This window comes from Mauremys reevesii, linkage group 8 (assembly GCF_016161935.1).
Source record: "Mauremys reevesii isolate NIE-2019 linkage group 8, ASM1616193v1, whole genome shotgun sequence".
NCBI classification, from domain to species: domain Eukaryota; kingdom Metazoa; phylum Chordata; order Testudines; family Geoemydidae; genus Mauremys; species Mauremys reevesii.
Window position 1 is genome coordinate 56,199,754 of NC_052630.1, and position 25,454 is coordinate 56,225,207.

General features: G+C 41.6%; 1 protein-coding gene across 2 annotated transcripts in view; it reads left to right on the forward strand.

Moving 5' to 3' along the window:
- SWT1 (SWT1 RNA endoribonuclease homolog) overlaps positions 1–25,454 on the forward strand; it is a 77,118-nt gene that overhangs the window by 23,495 nt on the left and 28,169 nt on the right. For both annotated transcript variants that reach the window (XM_039486758.1, XM_039486757.1), the window contains 4 exons: positions 734–827; positions 15,529–15,665; positions 19,555–19,706; positions 24,120–24,258. In XM_039486758.1, coding sequence (XP_039342692.1) covers positions 734–827; positions 15,529–15,665; positions 19,555–19,706; positions 24,120–24,258 — 522 coding nt within the window. The remainder of the gene's footprint in view (positions 1–733; positions 828–15,528; positions 15,666–19,554; positions 19,707–24,119; positions 24,259–25,454) is intronic.

The window sequence follows — 25,454 nt, forward strand, 5'->3', positions numbered from 1 at the left end:
AATCTTCACTTTTACCTTTGCAATTTCCCTATTAAAATTGACTAACACCTTTCAGTGGCCATCAGACTATTATTCACTATGGACCTTATTCCCCACCTTGTCACACCAATTTTATACTGTTAATTGATGTCTGAGTTATGCTGGCATAAAACTGGTGTAATGGAGTGAAGAATCAGGCCCTATATATTTCTCAATCTTTTGTGATGGGTAGATATCTTTCTGAGTTATCAGAAGACAAACATCACCTATATTTTTCAGCATGAACCTATCAAATACGCCTTAATCAGTAGTAAAAGTTTTTTTGAACAGATTTAGTACATGCGTAGTTTATAATCAAAACTAGTACTTCACTCCCTACCATGTTATCAATAAATTTATTTGTTACAGCGTTCTCAATTCCAGCTGTGTCTCCACTTTATAAACAGGCTGTGGGAAGTTACTTCATCCTACCAAGCTAGGTATGGATTATGTGTCGTCTTCAGTTGCTGACTGCAACCTAGTTGATCACAGAGCTGTGTAAGCGACTTGCCTGAAGTTGCAAAGCAAGAAAGCAGCAGTTTCTAGTAGAACTCAGGAATTCCTGTATCCCAGATCTGTGCTTAGACCACACATCTCCCCATTGCTTGAACAAATACAGTGTTTGAATACAGTATCTTAATAAATATATTAAGATATTGCTCATTAAGCCTGATTATTTCTGAATATATTGCCATTGTGTTTGCTAAATTTGCAGATGGATTGAGTGATGAAAACAATGATGATCGTGTTTTACAATGCTGCTTGCAGTATCAGAGTCTTTTCCCTCAAGCTTTTGTCATACTGTGCACGTGAGTTACATCTGCATTTCATGTTTTGTTTTCAAGATTGCTGAATTCTGTGTGTGGGGAGGAGACTACACACCATCACTTTTAGAAGTGATTGAAATAAGGTTTGTTTGTTTTTGTTGTGTTTTTGAGAAGCAAAATCACTAGATATAACTCCTTTGTAGTATAAAGGAATAATTGCAAACACTTTTCTAACCATAACACTTTAAGTAGAGTTAATTCAAGTTCTTAATTTTCTTAAAACTGGAATTTGCTGGAAAACAGCTGCTAATATTACTGGTGCTGCATAAAGTAACTGAAGACTTAATCACATTTTGTGTGGGAACAGAGCAGAGATCTGGTTGTACATAGATGTTTGGATTTCATACATGGTGAAGGTGGTGGTAGTATGTATGCCACAGCGTGTATGGATAGGGATTGACTTTGTTCTAATTCTCCTGCTGATTTTTGTGACTTGATTCTAGCTTTGGCTACACTAGGAATTGAAATGTAATTTTCAGCAACTGATCTCCCTGAAGGGATCCCGAAAAGGTGGTTCGAATGAAGACTGGACAAAATAAATACCATTTCAGAAAGTGGAAATGAGTTCTCTAACGGGAACTGGTTTAATTTGTGCAAACTTAATGTGTGGGAGCCAAATTAGTGTTTTCAGTGGAAACCCAGACAAACATGAGTATGGGGAGACTGTCCATAATGATTCCATGTTAAGTTAGCACAATCTGAGTTAAGAGATGACTCATAAAATAAGAACATAAGAATGGCCGTACCAGGTCAGACCAAAGGTCCATCTAGCCCAGTATCTGTCTACCGACAGTGGCCAATGCCAGGTGCCCCTGAGGGAGTGAACCTAACAGGCAATGATCAAGTGATCTCTCTCCTGCCATCCATCTCCATCCTCTGATGAACAGAGGCTAGGGACACCATTCTTACCCATCCTAGCTAATAGCCATTTATGGACTTAGCCACCATGAATTTATCCAGTCCCCTTTTAAACATTGTTATAGTCCTAGCCTTCACAACCTCCTCAGGTAAGGAGTTCCACAAGTTGACTATGCGATGCGTGAAGAAGAACTTCCTTTTATTTGTTTTAAACCTGCTGCCTATTAATTTAATTTGGTGACCCCTAGTTCTTGTATTATGGGAATAAGTAAATAACTTTTCCTTATCCACTTTCTCAACATCACTCATGATTTTATATACCTCTATCATATCCCCCCTTAGTCTTCTCTTTTCCAAGCTGAAGAGTCCTAGCCTCTTTAATCTTTCCTCGTATGGGACCCTCTCCAAACCCCTAATCATTTTAGTTGCCCTTTTCTGAACCTTTTCTAGTGCTAGAATATCTTTTTTGAGGTGAGGAGACCACATCTGTACACAGTATTCGAGATGTGGGCGTACCATGGATTTATATAAGGGCAATAATATATTCTCAGTCTTATTCTCTATCCCCTTTTTAATGATTCCTAACATCCTGTTTGCTTTTTTGACCGCCTCTGCACACTGCGTGGACATCTTCAGAGAACTATCCACGATGATGCCAAGATCTTTTTCCTGACTCGTTGTAGCTAAATTAGCCCCCATCATGTTGTATGTATAGTTGGGGTTATTTTTTCCAATGTGCATTACTTTACATTTATCCACATTAAATTTCATTTGCCATTTTGTTGCCCAATCACTTAGTTTTGTGAGATCTTTTTGAAGTTCTTCACAATCTGTTTTGGTCTTAACTATCTTGAGCAGTTTAGTATCATCTGCAAACTTTGCCACCTCACTGTTTACCCCTTTCTCCAGATCATTTATGAATAAATTGAATAGGATTGGTCCTAGGATTGACCCCTGGGGAACACCACTAGTTACCCCTCTCCATTCTGAGAATTTACCATTAATTCCTACCCTTTGTTCCCTGTCCTTTAACCAGTTCTCAATCCATGAAAGGACCTTCCCTTTTATCCCATGACAGCTTAATTTACGTAAGAGCCTTTGGTGAGGGACCTTGTCAAAGGCTTTCTGGAAATCTAAGTACACTATGTCCACCGGATCCCCCTTGTCCACATGTTTGTTGACCCCTTCAAAGAACTCTAATAGATTAGTAAGACACGATTTCCCTTTACAGAAACCATGTTGACTATTACTCAACAGTTTTTCTATGTGTCTGACAATTTTATTCTTAACTATTGTTTCAACTAATTTGCCCAGTACCGACGTTAGACTTACCGGTCTGTAATTGCCGGGATCACCCCTAGAGCCCTTTTTAAATATTGGCGTTACATTAGCTAACTTCCAGTCATTGGGTACCGAAGCCGATTTAAAGGACAGGTTACAAACCTTAGTTAATAATTCCGCAACTTCTGAAAGAACTCAAATGTGAACTCTTGGGTGAATGCCATCTGGTCCCGGTGACTTGTTAATGTTGAGTTTATCAATTAATTCCAAAACCTCCTCTAGTGACACTTCAATCTGTGACAGTTCCTCAGATTTGTCACCTACAAAAGCCAGCTCAGGTTTGGGAATCTCCCTAACATCCTCAGCCGTGAAGACTGAAGTAAAGAATCCATTTAATTTCTGCGCAATGACTTTATCGTCTTTAAGCGCTCCTTTTGTATTTTGATCGTCAAGGGGCCCCACTGGTTGTTTAGCAGGCTTCCTGCTTCTGATGTACTTAAAAAAACATTTTGTTATTACCTTTGGAGTTTTTGGCTAGCAGTTCTTCAAACTCCTCTTTGGCTTTTCTTATTACACTCTTGCACTTAAGTTGGCAGTGTTTGTGTTCCTTTCTATTTGCCTCACTAGGATTTGATTTCCACCTTTTAAAGGAAGTCTTTTTATCTCTCACTGCTTCTTTTACATGGTTGTTAAGCCACGGTGGCTCTTTTTTAGTTCTTTTACTGTTTTTCTTAATTTGGGGTATACATTTAAGTTGGGCCTCTATTATGGTGCCTTTAAAAAGGGCCCATGCAACTTGTAGGGATTTCACTTTAGTCACTGTACCTTTTAACTTTTGCCTAACTAACCCCCTCATTTTTGTATAGTTCCCCCTTTTGAAATTAAATGCCACAGCGTTGGGCAGTTGAGGTGTTCTTCCCACCACAGGGATGTTGAATGCTATTGTATTATGGTCACTATTTCCAAGCGGTCCTGCTATAGTTACCTCTTGGACCAGCTCCTGCGCTCCACTCCAGGATTAAATCTAGAGTTGCCTCTCCCCTTGTGGGTTCCCGTACCAGCTGCTCCATGAAGCAGTCATTTAAAGTATCGAGAAATTTTATCTCTGCGTTTCGTCCTGAAGTGAAATGTTCCCAGTCAATATGGGGATAATTGAAATCCCCCACTATTATTGGGTTCTTAATTTTGATAGCCTCTCAAATTTCCCTTAGCATTTCATCATCACCATTACTGTCCTGGTCAGGTGGTCGATAATAGATCCCTAATGTTATATTTTTACTAGAGCATGAAATTTCTATCCATAGAGATTCTGTGGAACATGTGGATTCATTTAAGATTATTACTTCATTTGAATCTACACTTTCTTTCACACATAGTGTCACTCCTCCCCCTGCACGACCTGTTCTGTCCTTCCGATATATTTTGTACCCCGGAATGATTGTGTCCCATTGATTGCTCTCAGTCCACCAGGTTTCTGTGATGCCTATTATATCAATATCCTCCTTTATCACAAGGGACTCTAGTTCACCCATCTTATTATTTAGACTTCTGGCATTTGTGTACAAGCACTTTAAAAACTTGTCCCTGTTTATTGGCCTGCCTTTTTCTGATGTGCCAGATTCTTTTTTATGTGACTGTTTATCATCTGATTCGGCCCTTACATTATACTTCTCATTCCTCTGCTCCTGACTATAACCTGGAGATTCTCTATCATCAGGAAAAAAAAAAACACCCAGGAGTACTTGTGGCACCTTAAAGACTAACAAATTTATTTTAGCATGAGCTTTCGTGAGCTACAGCTCACTTCTTCGGATGCAGCTGTAGCTCACGAAAGCTCATGCTAAAATAAATTTGTTAGTCTTTAAGGTGCCACAAGTACTCCTGGTTTTTTTTTTTTGGTTTTTTTTGCGGATATAGACTAACACGGCTGCTACTCTGAAATCTATCATCAGACTCTCCCCTAAGAAAAGTCTGTGTCCGATCCACACGCTCCTCTGCAGCGGTCGGCCTTCCCCCATCTCCTAGTTTAAAAACTGCTCTACAACCTTTTTAATGTTTAGTGCCAGCAGTCTGGTTCCACTTTGGTTTAGGTGGAGCCCATCTCTCCTGTATAGGCTCCTCCCATCCCAGAAGTTTCCCCAGTTCCTAATGAACGTGAACCCCTCCTCTCTACACCATCGTCTCATCAACCCATTGAGACTCTGAAGCTCTGCCTGCCTACCTGGCCCTGCGCATGGAACTGGGAGCATTTCTGAGAATGCCACCATAGAGGTCCTGGATTTCAGTCTCTTCCCTAGCAGCCTAAATTTGGCTTCCAGGACATCTCTCCTACCCTTCCCTATGTCATTGGTACCTACATGTACCACGACCACCGGCTCTTCCCTAGCACTACACATAAGTCTGTCTAGATGCCTCGAGAGATCTGCAACCTTCGCACCAGGCAGGCAAGTCACCATACGGTTCTCCCGGTCATCACAAACCCAGCTATCTACGTTTCTAATAATCGAATCTCCCATTACTAACACCTGCCTTCTCCTAGAAACTGGAGTTCCCTCCCCCGGAGAGGTAACCTCAGTGCGAAAGGCAACCCCAGCACCACCTGGAAGGAGGGTCCCAACTACGGGAAGGTTTCCCTCTGCTCCTATTGACTGCTCTGCTTCCCTGGGCCTTTCATCCTCCTCAGCAGCGCAGGGGCTGTCTGACTGGAGGTGGGACAATTCTACAGTGTCCCGGAAAGCCTCATCAACATACCTCTCTGCCTCTCTTAGCTCCTCCAGTTCCGCCACCCTGGCCTCCAAAGCCTGTACATGGTCTCTGAGGGCCAGGAGCTCCTTGCACCGACTGCACACATACGCCACCCGCCCACAGGGCAGGTAATCATACATGCAACACTCAGCGCAATAAACTGGATAGCCCCCACTCTGCTGCTGGGCTTCTACCTGCATTGTCTCCTAGTTAATGGAAGGGTGGTTTACAGAAACGGGTTTTGAAATGTGGTTCGGTTTATAGGTTTTAGGGGGACCACAGGGAAGGGATTAGGGCTGGCGAGGGACTCCCGCTCCCTTCCCACTCCCCTTCTAAACTCCCTTGCGAAACTCTTATATTGTGTGGCTCTATTAAACTCAGGCTGTGATCTATATGCTAAAATTTATCTATACTCTTTTTGGCTTCTTACAGCCTCATGAATAATAAAGATTCTCCAGCTGGAACTTGGGTAATTTTGTTGTATTAGGCAGAACAGAATTTAGCTCAGTCCATCACATCTTCATTGGGTGCGCAGCAGGGTGGATTGATTTAAATCATTGGCTTAAATCTTGTTTATGCATTTGTGTTTCTTAATTCTTTGTTGGGTGCTTGCACATGTCCATTCCACTTAAGTGTGTGCCAGTGCACAGTGCACTGGAGCTAGATAACATATTTTCCCATAGCGGTACCCATCTGGGCAGCACATGTGCCCTCCATGCACCGGTGCTGCTTAGCGGGAGCATGAAAGGCAGAGATGCCCCAGTGCCCCTTTTTCTTCTCACCGCCTATGATTGGTGGTCAGAGCAAGTGTGAGCTCTTCATGTTTTCTCTGTGTGTTAGTTAGCTGTACCCATTTTAGGTTTCCATTTACCTATTCTTTTGTCGTGGTGGTGGTGGTGTTGAGCTTTGCTCTGTACTGTGATATACTGAAGTCTTTTTTTTTTTTTTTTCCTTTTCCCTTTAGAGGGCTAAATGGTCAGACTCCCTTAAGGATAAATCAAGTTCTGAGGTTAGGAGGTGAGGTGGTCCCCTGTACTGTGTTCCTGCAGTGTTGAGTGGTTGACTCCAGCATCTCAAGGGGCTCTGTCAAGACAGACTCCATTGTCTACTTCATCTGATTTCTGTTCCCTAGGCTATTTTGTCAGTACCAGCTATGTGTTAGACATATGCAGTGGCACAGGGCCTCTTGTGCTTGTCAGTGCCAGCTTCACCTCTCAGGCAGGATAACTCCCAGGGACCAGATCCGACAGCTTTGGTACCAACCCATGTGGTACCAATTGTACAGGACAATGTAGAATTGCAAATCATCAGATGCTGCTTGCCAGATATGATTATTCAAATTGGAATGCAATGTCTGAGTCTCAAGACAAGTTACCAAACAATGTCAAAGAGGAATTTAAGGTGTTTGTTAATTAATATAATTGTTTGGTTGTCCAGTCTTCTCTACAGGCTTCAGTGGATGAAGCAGACTCAGCAGCTCCACTGATGGCAGCAGCCATTGCTATTCGTTGTGCTTCGTGGCTGCAAGCACCGGATATTCCGACTGAAGTGCAGCATACTATAGAAGGCTTGCCTTTGAGGGTTCAAGTCTGTTCTCTGGCAAAATAGCGGAGACTCTGCACTCTTTAAAAGATTCCTTGGCAATCCTGAAATCTTTGGGTATTTATACTCCTGCTATAAAAATTGAAAAGAATTGTGGCATTAGTGGTCACAGCTGGGCTGAGTTGTGCGCAGCAGGGACAGTAGTCACCAGGCAGGATTTGGAGGAATTGCAAGAGCCAGGGTCAGAGTCAGGCTGGGATCAGAGATCATAAGTAGTACAAGGCTGGAATCAGGAGGCAAGAGTCAGGGTCAGGCTGCAGTCAGAGGCTGGAGATCAGAGGCTGTAGCAGGCTAGAGTCAGGAATCAGGGTGAGAGTAAGGCTGGAGTCAGACACAGGAGATCAAGCAGAGTCTGGCATTGCAGCAGGCTGAAGTCTGTGAGGTTGCCCAGGGCAACCCATGGGGTTAAATAGGGTACTTGGCCAATCAGAGAGGTGCAGGGTACCATCACTCTGGATCTCTTGGGTGGTATTTTCTGCAGCGTTTACTCTCCATGGTGTTCCCTGGCTGTGCCTCTGGATGGTCTCCCAGTGGCACTGTGAGACTTTTATAGCCATCCCAGGCTCTGCAGACCTGGGTTCTAGTCCCTGGGTCCTTAAAAAGAGAAAACAGTTTCTGCCTCAGGTGCATCAGAACTATCCATCATATTACCTGGTGAGTTAGCCTAACACTTCTAAAAGACATACATGACAAGTTCCAAAGGAGGAGACCTCCATCTCTGTCTCCTACATCTGTGACAGTGAGACAGCTGTCAGTTTCCAAACAGTCTGTCTGACTCAGTCAAGAGCACCAAACCACTTAGAGAATTCCCTTCCCTTTGGCTGCAAGCTGTACTACTTGGAATCATGTTGTCAGACAGGTGGGTTCTAAGCATGGTGCAAGCGGGATATATATTCTACAAATCACGTCTATTCCACTCTCTTGTCCACCTTTTCTGTCTCTTTTTTTTCAGGGATCGCTCTCCTGAGACTGTACTAATTCAGGAAGGACAGTCTCTTCTATGGCTCCTACATCAAGAGAAGGGATTTTATTCCTGGTATTTTCTCATTCTGAAGTCCAAGGAAGGCCTCAGGCCCATTCTGGACCTGCAGAATCTCAAGCAATTCATAAAGATAAAATTTCTAATGGTTACTCTATCCTCTATTATTCCATTCCTATCTCTCAACGACTGGCTTGCTACCCTTGACTTAAAGGAGGTATACTTCTTTGTGGCCCTTCACCAGAGTCACAGGAAGTTCCTAAGATTTGTTTTGGCAGATATCCATTATTAGTTCACATTTCTTCCATATGGCTTGTCCTCTGCCCCTGTCCTCAGTTTTCACAATGTGTGTGGTGGTGGTGGTGGCAGCACATGTTCAAAGGGTGGGCATTTAGGTGTATCTACTTGAATAACTGGTTGCTCCCTGGACAGTCCAAGAACCAGGTGGAAGAAGGGGTGCAGATGGTCTTGTCTCTTTCAAATTTTAGGCCTGCTAATCAACAAAGACCAACCAGATCTCACCCCTGCAGAGAAGATAAAATTTGCAGGGGCAGTTCTCGATTCAACCACAGTGAGGCCATATTTGTTTCAAGCAGTACACAATCTGTGCTCAGAATTCCAGGCGCATCTCTGTATAACAGTGAGGAATTGCAAGAGACTTTTAGGACACATGGCAACTTGCACGTATGTGACCCAGCATGCCAGACTTCACCTTAGGGTCATGCAGAGGTGGCTGAAGTCAATTTATCATTGCTCCTGACATCCGCTGGGCATGCTGACTCAAATACCTGCAACTGTTCTTCTCCCTGAATTGGTGGATGGACTCAATCAATGTAAGCACCAGGGTTCCCTTTACTCCTGCTCTACCATTAGTGACTCTAGTCACAGATGCTTCATCCTTGGCTGGAGAGCACATCCTGTGAGCTTACAAACTCAGGGTTGGGACCTCTTCCTCTCTATCAATGTCAGGGAGCTTTGGGCTATATACCTAGCCTGTCAGATATTTCTCTCTCATGTAGCTGGCTGCTCCATGCAGGTTCTCAAAGCAGTGCTGTGGTGATGTTTTACTTTTACAAACAGGGAGGGGCCACATCTGATGTCCAGTGCTGCTTGGTGAAGGGTCTTTGTAATTTCTGCTTCAAGAATGGAAAATACCTGCAAGTATTTCATCTACTGAACCCAATAATAGTGGGGGATTTCAATTATCCCCATATTGACTGGGAACATTTCACTTCAGGACGAAATGCAGAGATAAAATTTCTCGATACTTTAAATGACTGCTTCATGGAGCAGCTGGTATGGGAACCCACAAGGGGAGAGGCGACTCTAGATTTAATCCTGAGTGGAGCGCAGGAGCTGGTCCAAGAGGTAACTATAGCAGGACCGCTTGGAAATAGTGACCATAATACAATAGCATTCAACATCCCTGTGGTGGGAAGAACATCTCAACTGCCCAACACTGTGGCCTTTAATTTCAAAAGGGGGAACTATACAAAAATGAGGGGGTTAGTTAGACAAAATATTTAAAAAGGGCTCTAGGGGTGATCCCGGCAATTACAGACCGGTAAGTCTAACGTCGGTACCGGGCAAATTAGTTGAAACAATAGTAAAGAATAAAATTGTCAGACACATAGAAAAACATAACCTCTTGAGCAATAGTCAACATGGTTTCTGTAAAGGGAAATCGTGTCTTACTAATCTATTAGAGTTCTTTGAAGGGGTCAACAAACATGTGGACAAGGGGGATCCGGTGGACATAGTGTACTTAGATTTCCAGAAAGCCTTTGACAAGGTCCCTCACCAAAGGCTCTTACGTAAATTAAGCTGTCATGGGATACAAGGAAAGGTCCTTTCATGGATTGAGAACTGGTTAAAGGACAGGGAACAAAGGGTAGGAATTAATGGTAAATTCTCAGAATGGAGAGGGGTAACTAGTGGTGTTCCCCAAGGGTCCTGGGACCAATCCTATTCAATTTATTCATAAATGATCTGGAGAAAGGGGTAAATAGTGAGGTGGCAAAGTTTGCAGATGATACTAAACTACTCAAGATAGTTAAGACCAGAGCAGATTGTGAAGAACTTCAAAAAGATCTCACAAAACTTAGTGATTGGGCAACAAAATAGCAAATGAAATTTAATGTGGATAAATGTAAAGTAATGCACATTGGAAAAAATAACCCCAACTATACATACAACATGATGGGGGCTAATTTAGCTACAACGAGTCAGGAAAAAGATCTTGGAGTCATCGTGGATAGTTCTCTGAAGATGTCCACGCAGTGTGCAGAGGCGGTCAAAAAAGCAAACAGGATGTTAGGAATCATTAAAAAGGGGATAGAGAATAAGACTGAGAATATATTATTGCCCTTATATAAATCCATGGTACGCCCACATCTCGAATACTGTGTACAGATGTGGTCTCCTCACCTCAAAAAAGATATTCTAGCACTAGAAAAGGTTCAGAAAAGAGCGACTAAAAGGATTAGGGGTTTAGAGAGGGTCCCATATGAGAAAAGACTAAAGAGGCTAGGACTCTTCAGTTTGGAAAAGAGAAGACTAAGGGGGGACATGATGGAGGTTTATAAAATCATGAGTGATGTGGAGAAAGTGGATAAGGAAAAGTTATTTACTTATTCCCATAATACAAGAACTAGGGGTCACCGAATGAAATTAATAGGCAGCAGGTTTAAAACAAATAAAAGGAAGTTCTTCTTCACGCAGCGCACAGTCAACTTGTGGAACTCCTTACCTGAGGAGGTTGTGAAGGCTAGGACTATAACAATGTTTAAAAGGGGACTGGATAAATTCATGGTGGCTAAGTCCATAAATGGCTATTAGCTAGGATGGGTAAGAATGGTGTCCCTAGCCTCTGTTCGTCAGAGGATGGAGATGGATGGCAGGAGAGAGATCACTTGATCATTGCCTGTTAGGTTCACTCCCTCAGGGGCACCTGGCATTGGCCACTGTCGGTAGACAGATACTGGGCTAGATGGACCTTTGGTCTGACCCGGTACTGCCTTTCTTATGTTCTTACTGGGCTCTCAATTCACTAGCAGACTGACTCAGCTAGTCATTCAGCAGAGGCCATGACATACCTCATGTTCCAAAGCTAATTTTTCTGAATTGGGATTACCAGACTTGGACCTGTTCACCACCCATCAGAACAAGAAGTGTCACTAATTCTGTTCCAGGGGAGGCCTCTACCCAAGGTCACTAACGGCTGCCTTTCTGATGTCAAAACACAAGACTTCTTTATGCTTTTTCCCCGCATTCCCAACGGTGCTGAAGGTAGTGCCAAACTCAGACAGGACCATGCCATCCTAATTTTGATAGTGCCTGCCTGGTCTGGTCAATGTTTGTTCTCAAACCTATTGAACATCTGTTTTTTGGGATCCAATTCCCTCCATGCATAATCTGATAGGATCATAGCCAGATTTTGAATACTTTTTCAGCCTGCATCTCACTGCCTGGATGCGCTCAGTGGTTAGATCATCAAAGGTTTCCCTGTTTTGGTGGCAGTTCAGACTGTGCATTTTGCATAATGGAAAGTCTTCTACCAGATGTACATTATTTCATGAAATAGAACAACTTTCTTTGGTCCTGGCACCTGATACAGAGGCGGATTAAGGTTTCGAGGGCCCTGGGCCAGAGCAAGTGTGTGTGTGTGTGGGGGGGCACACCCCGCCCTGTTTTGCCCATTCTTCACCGCCGCCCCCCCCCCCCCGCTGCAGCCCTGCAACCCATTTGCTCCTTTCTGTCCTCCCCCTCCCCCCAAAACTGGAGAAGCTTTGTGTCTTCCCCCCCAGCCCCAGGGCTTCAGCGAGAGCCTCCACAGCAGGGAACAAGAGCTTCTCTAGTCCTGGAGCCACAGCCAGGGTTTGGGCACAGGGGTTTCCCCTGCCCTGGCTGCCCGGCACTTCTGCTGGGGTGCGGGGGTTCCCTCGGCCCATCTGGTGGCCAGGGCTCCACCGCCGTCGACCCAGTAGCTAATCTGCCACTGAGTACCTCATGGTCCAGTGCTCTTATTTAGGTGAATCTGGATTACCTCCTTCACCTAAAACAGATGAGCCTGACAGCAGCAAGGTGTATTCTTAATTATCTCAGTGACTAGCCCACCTTTAGGTGGCAGGTCTGTATTCTCCAACCCTATGATTATATCAGATTTTTGAAAGGTTTGGGCAGACTGTCTTCCCTCCTGTGTAAGATCCAATCCCCTCCCGGCATTTGAACTCAGTTCTTTCAGGTTTGATGGGACCTCCTTTTGAATCCATGGCCACGTGTTCATTGTCCCATCTCTTAATTAAAGTTGTGTTTTTTTGGTTTTTTTACTATGAGAGTTGCTGAGCTGTGAGCACCGATGGCTGACTCTTCCCATTTGACTTTTTATGACAGAGTGGCCTTACATCATCACCCCAAATTTCTTGCCAAGGTGGTTTTGGACTTTCATTTGAACCAGACTGTTTATTTGCTGACATTCTTTCCCATTCTCGCAAAGATGAAGAGCAGCTACAGACCTTGGACATTGAAAGAGCTTTTAGCTTTTTACTTTATCAGAATTAAGGAGTTTTGGGCATCTCCTCAGCTGTTTGTTTCATTTACTATTATATAAAAGGGAAATCCATAACCTCCCAGACAATCTGCTCCTGGATTTCCACTTGCATTTGCTTATTACGATATTGCCCATGTATCTCTTCCTCACAAAATGTTAGCCCATTCTGCAAGGACTAAGTTGGCTTCAGCAGCTTTCCTGGGTCATGTTCCTATTACTGACACTTGCTAGGCTGCCATGTGGTCTTTGGTTTATATGATGACCCTTATGCCATCTCCCCTTCAGAGATGATACTAAGTTTGGGAGAATAGTGGTGCAGTCCTTGTTGAGGTAGACAGTGATACCCTCCTCCGTCAGGATCTGCTTGAGAGTTACCTAAGTAGAATGGACAAGTGCAAGCACTCGAATGGAAAAAGATATATGCTTGTTCAGTAATTGTTGTTCAACATGTGTTACGTGTGTCCATTTCATAACCTGCTCTTCTCCCCTTTACACTGGAGCCAATATGTATGGTGGCTTCTGGTATAAGAAGGAACTGAGGGGGAGGTTGTGATGGCTCTGCTCTCTAACCTGTCACCAAGCAGTATGAGTGCCCAATGGGTACTGCTATGGGGGAAAAGTACTCTGGCACACTGGTGCACAGACAACTAAGTGAAGTGGACATGTGCAACTCATCTTGAGCAAAAGTTGCAGAACGGGCATGTAACTATTTTTTATTCTTTCTAAGAGAGGTTGTCACGGAGTCCCCGGGCGATGCTCTGGAACTGCTCCCCACAAAGCCAGTCAGGACCTTGGGGAGCCTCCTCTCCCTTGGAGCAGACTACCTTTAGGGCAGGAAGCTCACACGTAGCATTCAACATGTGCCCCTCCGTGTGCTTCCCACAGCGAGTCCACCCAGGCGGGGTCCTGGGGAAGCCAGAGGGTCCTGCACCTCCACCTTGCAGTCAGACGTGACTCTCAGCCAGTAAAACAGCCAGCCAGCCAGTAAAACAGAGGTTTATTTAGATGACAGGAACACAGTCCACAACAGGTCTTGCCAGTACAGACAAGACGACCCCCATTAGTTAGGTCCATCTGGGGCCCCAGGGAGGCCATTGCCCCGCTGGGAGGCCCGAGCCTCCTCGGGGCTCCCCTCCATCTTCCAGCCAGCTTCCAAAAACTACCAAACCCCCTCCAGCCCCTCCTCTCTCGGCTTTGTTCCTTTCCCGGGCCAGGAGGTCACCTGATCTCTCTGTCTCCAACACCTTTAGCAACCCGGGGTGGGGGGTGGGCCTGGCCATTAGTTGCCAGGCGACAGAGGGTCGGCCAGAGCTGAGGCCCCCACACGGTATTCAGAGGGAACATTAAAACCAGTCCCACTTCATCACACAGGTTGATTCTCATTAACCTTAAAACACATTGATTTGTAACTACATAGAGCCATCACACTAAATTTGGTGCTTCTTTTTGCCACTCTGGATGATACACTGAATCAATACACATTTAATCAATTATATAGTTCAATATACATGTGTTCAGATTTGTAGTTTTTACATTTTTATGATCTTATGGTCATGGTCAAATGGTGAATGATGCATTTTCTTATTTGCTGGAGCACTAATTTTTTTACTTGTGATTTGTGTCAAGCTGCCTTTGAATGAAAATTGAAATTCAATTAATGCACAAACAACATTTTAAAATTGGTTTTATTTAATTAATAAAAATATCTTTTACATGTGCTGGATGAATAAATATCAAATGTATTGCATTTCAAACAGATTTATTAAAGAAAACATTATCTATAGTTAATGGCAATGACTGTTTCTAGTCACTATGTCCTTCAGGTAGAACTCCTCCTCCTCCCACTTTGTTATCCTCTTCCAATCTATGAATAAAAAACAAGCTTGCTTGCTTTTCTTTTCTTTTTTTTCCAATTCCCAAATAGTTTCTCACCTTTTTGAATGAATTAGTCATTGACCTGAAATATTCTCTCAGAAGAGGCTACTACTGTCAAAAGCTGATTTAGCATTTCTACTTACTCTGGTTCCAGGTGCTTTATCCAGTGACGTCTACCAGTTCAGTGGTTTGACTTTCATTAAAATTTTAGTAGCAGACATGTCCTGCTTGAATATTTTTAATTTTAAAGTATTTTAATAGATTAAAGTAAGTGTAGGTCTTAAAATAACTTATCAATTAAAGTTTTATTTATAGTTTTATTTTAAAAGGAAAAATTGTTTAAATTAAACTTATTTAAATTTAAAAAAATCCTATTTGATGTAAAGACGTGGGGGGGGAGGGGCGGTGTTATTTTTGGCAGTAAGTAAGCGAATGTGGTTTGATCTGTTGAGTTAGAAGATGGCAGTGTTTGCTGCTGCTTTTCCGGTGAAGTCAGGCCTAAAGTGTGGTTATAAAGTGTGTGGGGTGGTGTGGTGGGTTGTGTTTTTTGTGTGTGGTTTTTAATATATTTTGTGTTGCTTTTCAGAATACTTACTACTTGATTTAGCTAGCTCATCTGCTTTCTTACATGGGTACCTGTCTTTCGCAGGCAATATGTTGTTTACAGTGAAGCTCTTCAAGATTTATATGGGCTTACTGAAGACAAGTTTGTCAATGAGTTAGCTTTACAATTTAGAATATAACTGTTGTTGAAAATTAATACAGTCAAAACAAAAGTAAATCTCTTTTCATAGGGATGATAAAAATTTATGCAGCAAAGCCCTAGTGAGTGATGTAAAGGCCCTATCCAAAGCAGATTTGGTTACTTCACTCCAGAACCTGAATGTAAACAGCCATCAGAACTGTGTTGGCCTACAACAATCAAAAACAGGTTAGTTTGCATGTGTGCACATATTTATAGTGGCCGTGTGAGTCATGTGGAGCATAATTAAATTTGCAGAAAATTAAGTTTCTGTCTTCATACACTTAGAACTTCTATAACATTCACCTTGAGGGCTGACATTTTCCACCTTTGGCCTCTACCCAAAGGGGGTGGGTGGGTGGGTGTGGGTGTGTGTGTAAGTTTTTGAGAGCTTGAGTAAAACTGTTTCAGTTAATCGAATAATGAAAGTATTAAGTATGTTTCCCAGCTCTGTGTATATGTGTGCATTAAAACAAAACTTCTAGCCACCTTTTAAAAAAATACATTTTGAAATAGAGGTTAGCCCCAACACAACTCTCTAACTGAAAAAGGTTTCATACTAAGTCATGAATCCACTATTAGTTGGATTCCTGAACTAACTTATAAATCTAAGGTCACTCAATAATACTGCTTAATATGAACAGCTATACTTGTACCCTGGGCAATGGGTTATAATGGTGTAACTTAGCCTTGAGTGAGCCAATTTTTACTGTTCAGGATTCAAGATAGCTGTTCGTATTAAACAGTATTATGGAGTTGTCTTGTAATATACCAGGTATAATTCTATTGAAGTCAGTGGAATTTGACCTACTTAGACCCTGGCTGTATTTGGCCCTTGGTATTCTATAGACAGTTGTTTCTTAGAAATGAACTTACTTGTGTGTGTCTAAGTCACTTAAAAAATCAGGAATGTGGAGTAGAATCATGAATAAATATATTCTGAGAAATTAGGTCATCTTGGTTAGTGGTCTGTCGCTTAAGACAAAGCATAATAAGTAGTACTGAGGAAAACCTAAGAAAACAAAATTTAGGGCAAATATCCTGCTGGGAAGGGACTTAGTCTGATCTAGAAGGCTGAAATACCCCATGTGCTTAGTAACACAGCTTTCTGTGGACACATCTTAGTGCTCTTTACACTTGCTGCCCTTTAAATACAGAGTCCAGATCAAGGTTTCTGCCTAATATTAAGAGCCCTCTGCAGGACAGGCTCTAGGTACCAAAGAGATCACCTCTCCCTGTGTGATTGGACTTCCCATATTTGGTATGTTCCGAACAAAGAAACTCGGCTAGTAGGAGGAAATTCATGAAGTGTGCGAGACTAAACTTTCAGAGGACCTGAACTGTCTGCTATGAGAAAAGAATGATGGACGTGCGTACTTCCAGAACTAATACAAAATTCAGTTATTTGCTAATCTTTCTCTCCAGGATCTTGATGGGACCAGTGCTGTTCAACATATACATTAATGATCTGGAAAAGGGAGTGAACAGTGATTAAAAAATTATTCAAGATAAGAATGGCCATACTGGGTCAGACCAAAGGTCCATCTAGCCTACCTTCCTGTCTTCCAACAGTGGCCAATGCCACGTGCCCCAGCGGGAATGAACAGAATAGGTCACCCATTCCTAGCTTCCGGCAAACAGAGGCTAGGGCCACCATCCCTGCCTGTCCTGGCTAATAGCCATTGATGGACCTATCCTCCATGAATTTATCTAGTTCTTTTTTGAACCCTGTTATAGTCTTGGCCTTCACAACATCCTCTGGCAAAGAGTTCCACAGGTTGACTGTGCATTCTGTGAAGAAATACTTCCTTTTGTTTTTTAAACCTGCTTCCTATTAATTTCACTTGGTGACCCCTAGTTCTTGCGTTATGAGAAGTAGTAAATAATACTTCCTTATTTACGTTCTCCACACCAGTCATGGTTTTATAGACCTCTTTCATATCCCCCTTAGTTGTCTCTTTTCCAAGCTGAAAAGTTCCAATTTTATTAATCTCTCCTCAAACGGAAGCCATCCCATACCCCAATCATTTTTGTTGCCCTTTCCTGAGCCTTTCCCAATTCCAATATATCTTTTTCTGAGATATATTTGCATTAAGAATTCAAGATACGGGTGTATCATGGATTTATATAGCGGCAATATGACATTTTCTGTCTGATCTATCCCTTTCTTAATGATTACCAACGTTGTTAGCTTTTTTTGACTGCCGCTGCACATTGAGTACATGTTTTCAGAGAACTATCCACAATGATGCCAAGATCTTTCTTGAGTGGTAACAGCTAATTTAGACCCCATCGTTTTATATGTATAGTTGAGATTTGTTTTCCAGTGTGCATTAGTTTGTATTTATCAAGATCCCTTTGCAGCTCTTTGCAGTCTGCTTTGCACTTAGCTGTCTTGAGCAGTTTTGTATCATCTGCAAATTAGTACAGTCCCCTGAGGAACACCACTATTTACCTCTCTCCACTCTGAAAACTGTCCATTTATTCCTACCCTTTGTTTCCTGTCTTTTAACCAGATACCAGTCCATGAGAGGACCTTACCTCTTATCCCATGACTGCTTACTTTGCTTAAGAGCCTTTGGTGAGGACCTTGTCAAAGACATTCTGAAAATCTCCGTACACTATATCCACTGGATTTCCCCCTTGTCCACATGCTTGTTGACACTCCCCTCCCCCCAAGAATTCTAGTAGATTGTCGAGGCATGATTTTCCCTTTACAAAAACCATGTTGACTCTCTGTCCCAAAAATTGTTAAATCCCAAAGTGATTGCGAAAAGAGAGAGGGTTTTCTCAGTAAAGTGGGTGACTGGACAACAAAATGGCAGATGAAATTCAACCTGATAAATGCAAAGTAGTGCAGATTGGAAAAAATAATCCCAACCATACATATAAAACGATGGGGTCTAAATTAGCTAATTAAAAGAGCTCTTGGAGGCACCATGGATACTTCTCTGACAACTTCAGCTCAATTTGCCGCAGCAATCAAAAAGGCTAACAGAATGTTAGAAATGATTAGGAAAGGGATAGGAAATCAGACAAAATCTCCTAGTGCCGCTCTGTAAGTCCTTGTTGTACCCATACCTTGAATACCATTCCCAGTTCTAGTCACCCCATCTCAAAAAGGATCTAGTGGAACTGGAAAAGATTCATGGAAGAGGAACAATGATCAAGTGTGTGGATGAGCTTCCAGACGAGAAGAGACTAAAAAGTTTAGGGCTGTTGAGCTTTGAAATAAGATGACTGAGCTGGATATGATAGAGATCTGTAAAATCGTGAATGGGATGGAAAAAGCAAATAGAGACTTTTAGGTTTTTTTACCCTTTCCCACAATACAAAAACCAAGAGTCTCCAATTAAATTAATAAGCAGGTTTAATACAAACCAAGTAGTAGTACTTTTTCACACAATGCACAGCTAACCTATGGAACTCATTGCCATGGGCTGTTGTGATGGCCAAAAGTATAACTGGGTTAAACAAAGATATAGATAAATTCATGGAGGATAGTTCCATCAATGGCTATTAGCCAAGATGGTCAGGGATGCAAGCCCATGCTCGCAACCCTAAACAGCTGAGTGCCAGATTCTGGGAGGAGAAGATGGGGGTTGATCTGTCAAATTGCCCTGTTCTGTATGCTCCTCCTGAAGCTCTGGTACTGGTTAGTGTCAGACAGGGTACAGGGCTCGACGGACCATTGGTCTGACCCAGTATGGCAGTTTTTAAGTTCAGTAGGCTCTTCACACAACATAAACACCCTAGAGAAGAATCATGCTATTTCTCCTTCTGGTGGTGGTGGGTGGAGGAGGAGGGTGAGAAATATGGACACTGATTCTATTTTAAAATACTTGGAAGGTGCTTGGATATTGTGGTCATGGAGTAGTAGAAGTAACTACATAGAAGTAAAGTGATGGAATCCTCTGTAGCTGGAGATCTGCAACTAGAGGACAAATATTAAATATGTTGTAGTCAACAATCCAGCACTCACAAAGACTGGATTACAGAACCTAGCAACTTGTTTCTATAACTGTCTATGAATAATACACTAAAGAAAACGCTTACTGTAACTGTATTTACTTGGCAGATACTGGGTCCCAGAAAACCAAGAGGGAAGATCCCAGCCTTACTACTCCACTCCTAAGCATTGTTCCTGACCTTGAAAAAAGTTTAGGAGAAGCTTTATCCTCGATATTAGAAACTGAAATGAAAATTGCTTTTGGAAACTTGTGGATGGAGGTAGTTACTTGTGGTGTTTTGCTTGATATTTCAAATACTAAGTTAAAGTTTGTCTCGGAGTCCAAAGTTCACTGTCTGCTTTTTACGTTACAATGTTAATGACAAATAGGGCTGATACAGTACAATGATGTGGAAGATGTCTCAAACTACATTACAGTTGTTGACCCTGAACTCATTTTCAATTATAACCTCTTATGAAAATTTAAACAGATTTTTTTTTTTTTGGTTTGAAAACTGCAAAACTGACCAGTTGTGCTGCCCTCTGTCATGATTCTTCAGGGACCCTGCTTCTGTGCTTAAGAGAGTTTCAACGTTTGATATATTTTTTTTTTAATCTAAACTGTTCATGTAAAAATGCACCAATAGGAAAAGAGATGATGAGAAACATTCTTTAAAATTATACAGAATAAATTGATAAGACTACAGTTCTGGTTAGGGATTCTAGTGTTATCTTAATCCATAAACGTTTAATTTGTCAATTAACCCATTGTAGAATGTGTGTTTAATTGCAAGGTGCCAGTGTGACCATATTAACATTTTAGATGATTTTTTTTAATTAAAAAAAAAATTTATAGGATGATCATATCACAGGCAACCTCAGCTGAAGCATTTCTCCCTCCCGCTGTCACCTCCTGCAACTGCTCAGCTAGTGTAGTTCAGTCCTGCCTAGATTTTGTTGTTCAGTCTCCAAACTCATTTTGTACTTCACCTCTTTTGGGAGTTTGCCTTTTGGTGTTCTTGTGATGTGGACACCTCTCTAACATGTATTAGGCTAAGAGCCGTAATTCACTTTACACAGGCCGTCTAATAACTTAGTCACTACTATCCTGAAGGGAATTTGAACAAGTGACCTAGAAGCGAAGATTCATGCTTGCCATTTCCAATCCTGTGAGCCATCCACTCACATAGTATTGTTAAATTTCATTATATATTTGATATTGGAATGATTGTTTGACTAGTAATGTCTGCGCAACATTACATTTAATAGTAATTTATGTGCTGTCTGGTTGTTCAATGTGAATTTTCAGAATGCATATTTTATTAACAGTAACTTTTTGGACTTCTGTAACGTAGAATCTAAGACTGGAAGGGACCTCGAGAGGTCATCTAGTCCAGTCTCCTGCACTCCTGGTAGGACTAAGTATTATCTAGACCATTCCTGACAGATGTTTGTCTAACCTGCTCTTAAAAATCCCCAATGATGGAGATTCCACAACCTCCCTAGGCAATTTATTCCAGTGCTTAACCACCCTGACAGGAAGTTTTTCCTAATGTGCAGCCTAAACCTCCCTTGCTGCAATTTAAACCCGTTTCTTCTTGTCCTATCATCAGTGGTTAAGAAGAACAATTTTTCTCCCTCCTCCTTGTAACAACCTTTTTTGTACTTGAAAATTGTTACATCCTTTCTCAGTTCTCTCTTTTTTTCCAGACTAAACAAACCCAGTTTTTTCAATCTTCCCTCATAGGTCATGTTTCTAAACTTCTAATCATTTCTGTTGCTCTTCTCTGGACTTTCTCCAATTTGTCCATATCTTTCCTGAAATCTTTCCCAGAACTGAACACAATACTCCAGTTGAGGCCTAATCAACATGGAGTAGAGCGGAAGAATTACTTCTCGTGTCTTGCTTACAACACTCCTGCTAATACATCCCAGAATGTCTGTCTGCTTTTTTTTGCAACAGTGTCACACTGTTGACTCGTATTTGAGCTTGTGGTCCACTATGATCCCCGGAGCCCTTTCTGCTGTACTCCTTCCTAGGCAGTCATTTCCCATTTTGTATGTGTGGAACCGATTGTTCTTTCCTCAGTGGAGTACTTTGCATTTGTCCTTCTTGAATTTCATCATATTTACTTCAGACTATTTCTCCAGTTTGTCCAGATCATTTTAATTTAAATTCTATCCTCTAAAGCACTTGCAACCCCTTCCCCAGTGGTATCATCTGCAAACTTTATAAGTGTACTCTCTATACCATTATCTAAATCATTGATGAAGATATTGAACAGAACTGGACCCACAACTGATCCTTGCAGGACCCCACTCGTTATGCCCTTCCAGCATGACTGTGAACCACTGATAACTACTCTCTGGGAATAATTTTCCAACCAGTTTTGAACCCACCTTATAGTAGCTCCATCTAGGTTGCATTTCCCTAGTTTGTTTATGAGACGGTCATGCGAGACAGTATCAAAAGCTTTACTAAAGTCAAGATATACCACATCTACTGCTTTCCCCCCCATCCACAAAACTTGTTACTTTCTTTGACAGGGTATCCGGTTGGTTTGACATGATTTGTTCTTGACAAATCCATGCTGACTGTTGCTTATCACCTTATTGCTTAATTATTTGCTCCATTATCTTTCCAGGTACAGCAGTTAAGCTGACCAGTCTGTAATTCCCCAGGTTGTCCTTATTTTCCTTTTTATAGATGGGCACTATATTTGCCCTTTTCCAATCTTCTGGAATCTCCTGTCTTTCATGACTTTTCAAAGATAATCTCTAATGGCTCAGATACCTCCTCAGTCAGTTCCTTGAGTATTCTAGGATGCAGTTCATCAGGCCCTGGTGACTTGAAGACATCTAACTTGTCTAAGTAATTTTTAACTTGTTCTTTTCCTATTTCAGACTGATCCTTCCTCATTTTCACTGACATTCACTATTTTAGATGTCCAATCACCAGCAACCTTCTTGGTGAAAACCAAAACAAAGAAGTCATTAAGCACCTCTGCCATTTCCATGTTTTCTGTTATTGTTTTTCTCCCCCTTACTGAATAACAGGTCTACCCTGTCCTTGGTCGTCATCTTGCTTCTAATATATTTGTAGAATGTTTTCTTATTGCCTTTTATGTCTCTAGCTAGTTTGATCTCATTGGCCTTTCTAACTTTGTCCCTACAGGCTTGTGTTATTTGTTTATATTAATCCTTTGTAATTTGACCTAGTTTGCACTTTTTGTAGGACTCTTTTTTTATTATTATTAGATCATTGACAATTTCCTGGTTAAGCCAGGGTGATCTCTTGCCATACTTCCTATCTTTCCTACACATTGGGATAGTTTGCTCTTATGCCCTTAATAATGTCTCTTTGAAAAACTTCCAACTGTCTTCCATTGGTTTTTCCCCTTAGACTTTCTTCCTATGGGATCTTCCCTACCAACTCCCTGAGGTTGCTAAAGTCTGCCTTCTTGAAATCTATTATCTTTATCCTTCCCACCATTCCTAAGAATCATGAACTGTATCATTTCATGATCACTTTCACCCACGCTGCCTTCAGCTTTCAAATTCTCAACTAGTTCCTCCCTATTTGTCAAAATCAAATCTAGAACAGCCTCCTACCCTAGTAACTGTCTCCACCTTCTGAAATAAAAAACTGTCTCCAATACATTTCAAAAACTTGTTGGATAATTTGTGCCTTGTTGTGTTGTTTTCCCAACAGATGTCTGAGTAGTTGAAGTCCCCCATCACCACCAAGTCCTGTGCTTTGGATGATTTTGTTTAGCTGTTTAAAAAAAGCCTCATCCACCTCTTCTTCCTGGTTAGGTGGTCTGTAGTAGATCCCTACCGTGACATCACCCATGTTTTTTACCCCTTTTATCCTTACCCAGAGGCTTCCTACAAGTCTGTCTCCTATTTCCATCTCAACCTCAGTCCAAGTGTGTACATTTAATATATGAGGCAACACCTCCTCCCTTTTTCCCCTGCCTGTTCTTCTTGAGCAAGCTGTACCCATGTTCCATAGCATCCAAGAGCTCAAAACACTTTACAGACATTGTTTCCCAAAACCTCAGGAGAAGGGGAAATAATATTGTCCTCACTTTCAGGTGGGGAAACTGAGACACAGATTATCTGTCTTGTCAAAGTTCACACAGGAAGTGTGTGACAGAGTTGGGGGTAGAACCAAAATATTCTGACTATAGCCAGAAGACTATCAGTCCAGTTATTTATCTCTGTGTGTCTTCCAATTAACATTTTCATCTAGCTGGAATGGTTAATTACTTTACTTTATACTCATCTGCACAAGATGAACTCTGAGAGCTATCGGGTAACTAGAACTAACATTTCTTGTTTGAGCTTGTAAATCTTGAGTGTTGTACAAATAGAATATCCTTTACAGAAATACTTCATAAAAGTCTAAATAGTCTTAGTCACAGCAGTGCACATATGCTAATTGAAATGCTTTTAAGAAGGGTCTGTACCTGTGTAAGACACCTCCTGAGTAAAACTAAATTGAGCAAGGCTATGATTTGTCATGTAATATACAATCACTTTACCAGGAAAAATCCACCTATCTTTTATTTCTGAGAATGCTTTGGATGTTTACTTCAGCATGTACAATTGGTATTAAAGAATAGCACAATTGAGAAATGTACATTGATAAAGTTACATGGTTGTGAAGTTTTAAACTTTTCACTTTTTAGGTACTGTATCTGAAGCCCCCATGGACCCTAGCAAGCTTATTGCAGTGCTTTAAAAAACACTGGATGGCTGTATTTGGCTCTATTGTGCCAAGAAGCTTACTTGGAACCGTTGAATGCCTGCATGAACATCTTTGTAAAGGTAAGAATCTTATGTGACTCCTTTTTAGTAATCAACTTCTTCTAAACATAAACCTCTCTCCATTGAGGTCAAGCCCTCTAATCACAGGGCTTAATGGTCACAGAGTCTTAAGTGTGCATTATGAAAATATATTTAAAGAGTTTATTTTTCTCCTTTTAATTCAAGAATAATGGGAGTTATGTGGGTTATTCAAGGGAGACTATACCCTGGAGAAGTAGCCTTCCTTCTTGACTTTCACACAATGTGGTGGTGGTGGTTCCAGATGGGCGGCAAAAATCCCAGTTTGCTGCATGCAAGCGTTTTGTAACATGAGGCCAAAGATCCATGATAGAACACTTGTCAGTAAAGACAAAAAGAAAAACCTGCCTAACTCTCAAATCTGCCCAGACGTGGGCCTTAAAATGGCGCAAGGATTCACTGCTACTTATTGAAGAAGCTACAAAAAGGCTAACAGTCTCTGGAGACTGTTTTGGTAGCCTTAATTAAATATTTTGATAGTCTGCTGCTCCCTTCATGTTTGTTCAAATTTGTTTAAAAACAGGAACAGGCACTACTGAAATTAGTCATTTATAGGATTCGCTTCAAATATTACATCTTCATATGCATGCTACCAGAAAGTGGAACGATGTATGTAAGAAACTTGTATAGGTTTGGTTACCAGAGTACTTAAGTACCTCCAAAGCATTTGTTGTTTCTATTTGTAATCTATCTTCCTTCCTAGTTTGTAAGATAAACAGCTTAATTAGTTTATAGGCATTTGTATAGGTGTGCTGTGCTTCTGAAGAACTTATTGATGGAAAGCAAAGTTGAAGACATGAGTCTTGCATTTAGTTATGAAAGTGTCAATGCTTTTATGAGTTGGCAGTAGTTTTCCATTCAGTACTTGTAGCCATAGCTACGCTGGGATATGGTCCACCAGAATGTGTGTTAGGACAGGTAATGAGCAGATTATCTGATGATGACGTGTTGTCATAAACATACAGCTAAGGGTAGCATAAAATCCCTCTTTACCCTGTCAAAGGTTAATTCCTCTTTTATCTGCAAAGGGTTAAGAAGCTTAGATAACCTGGGTGGCACCTGACCAAAAGGACCAATAAGGGGAGAAGATACTGTCAAATCTGTGGGGGAAGGTTTTTTGTCTGTGTCTCCTGGAGTCAACAAGGAACCAGGGCAGGGAAAATGCATCTCCCTAAGCC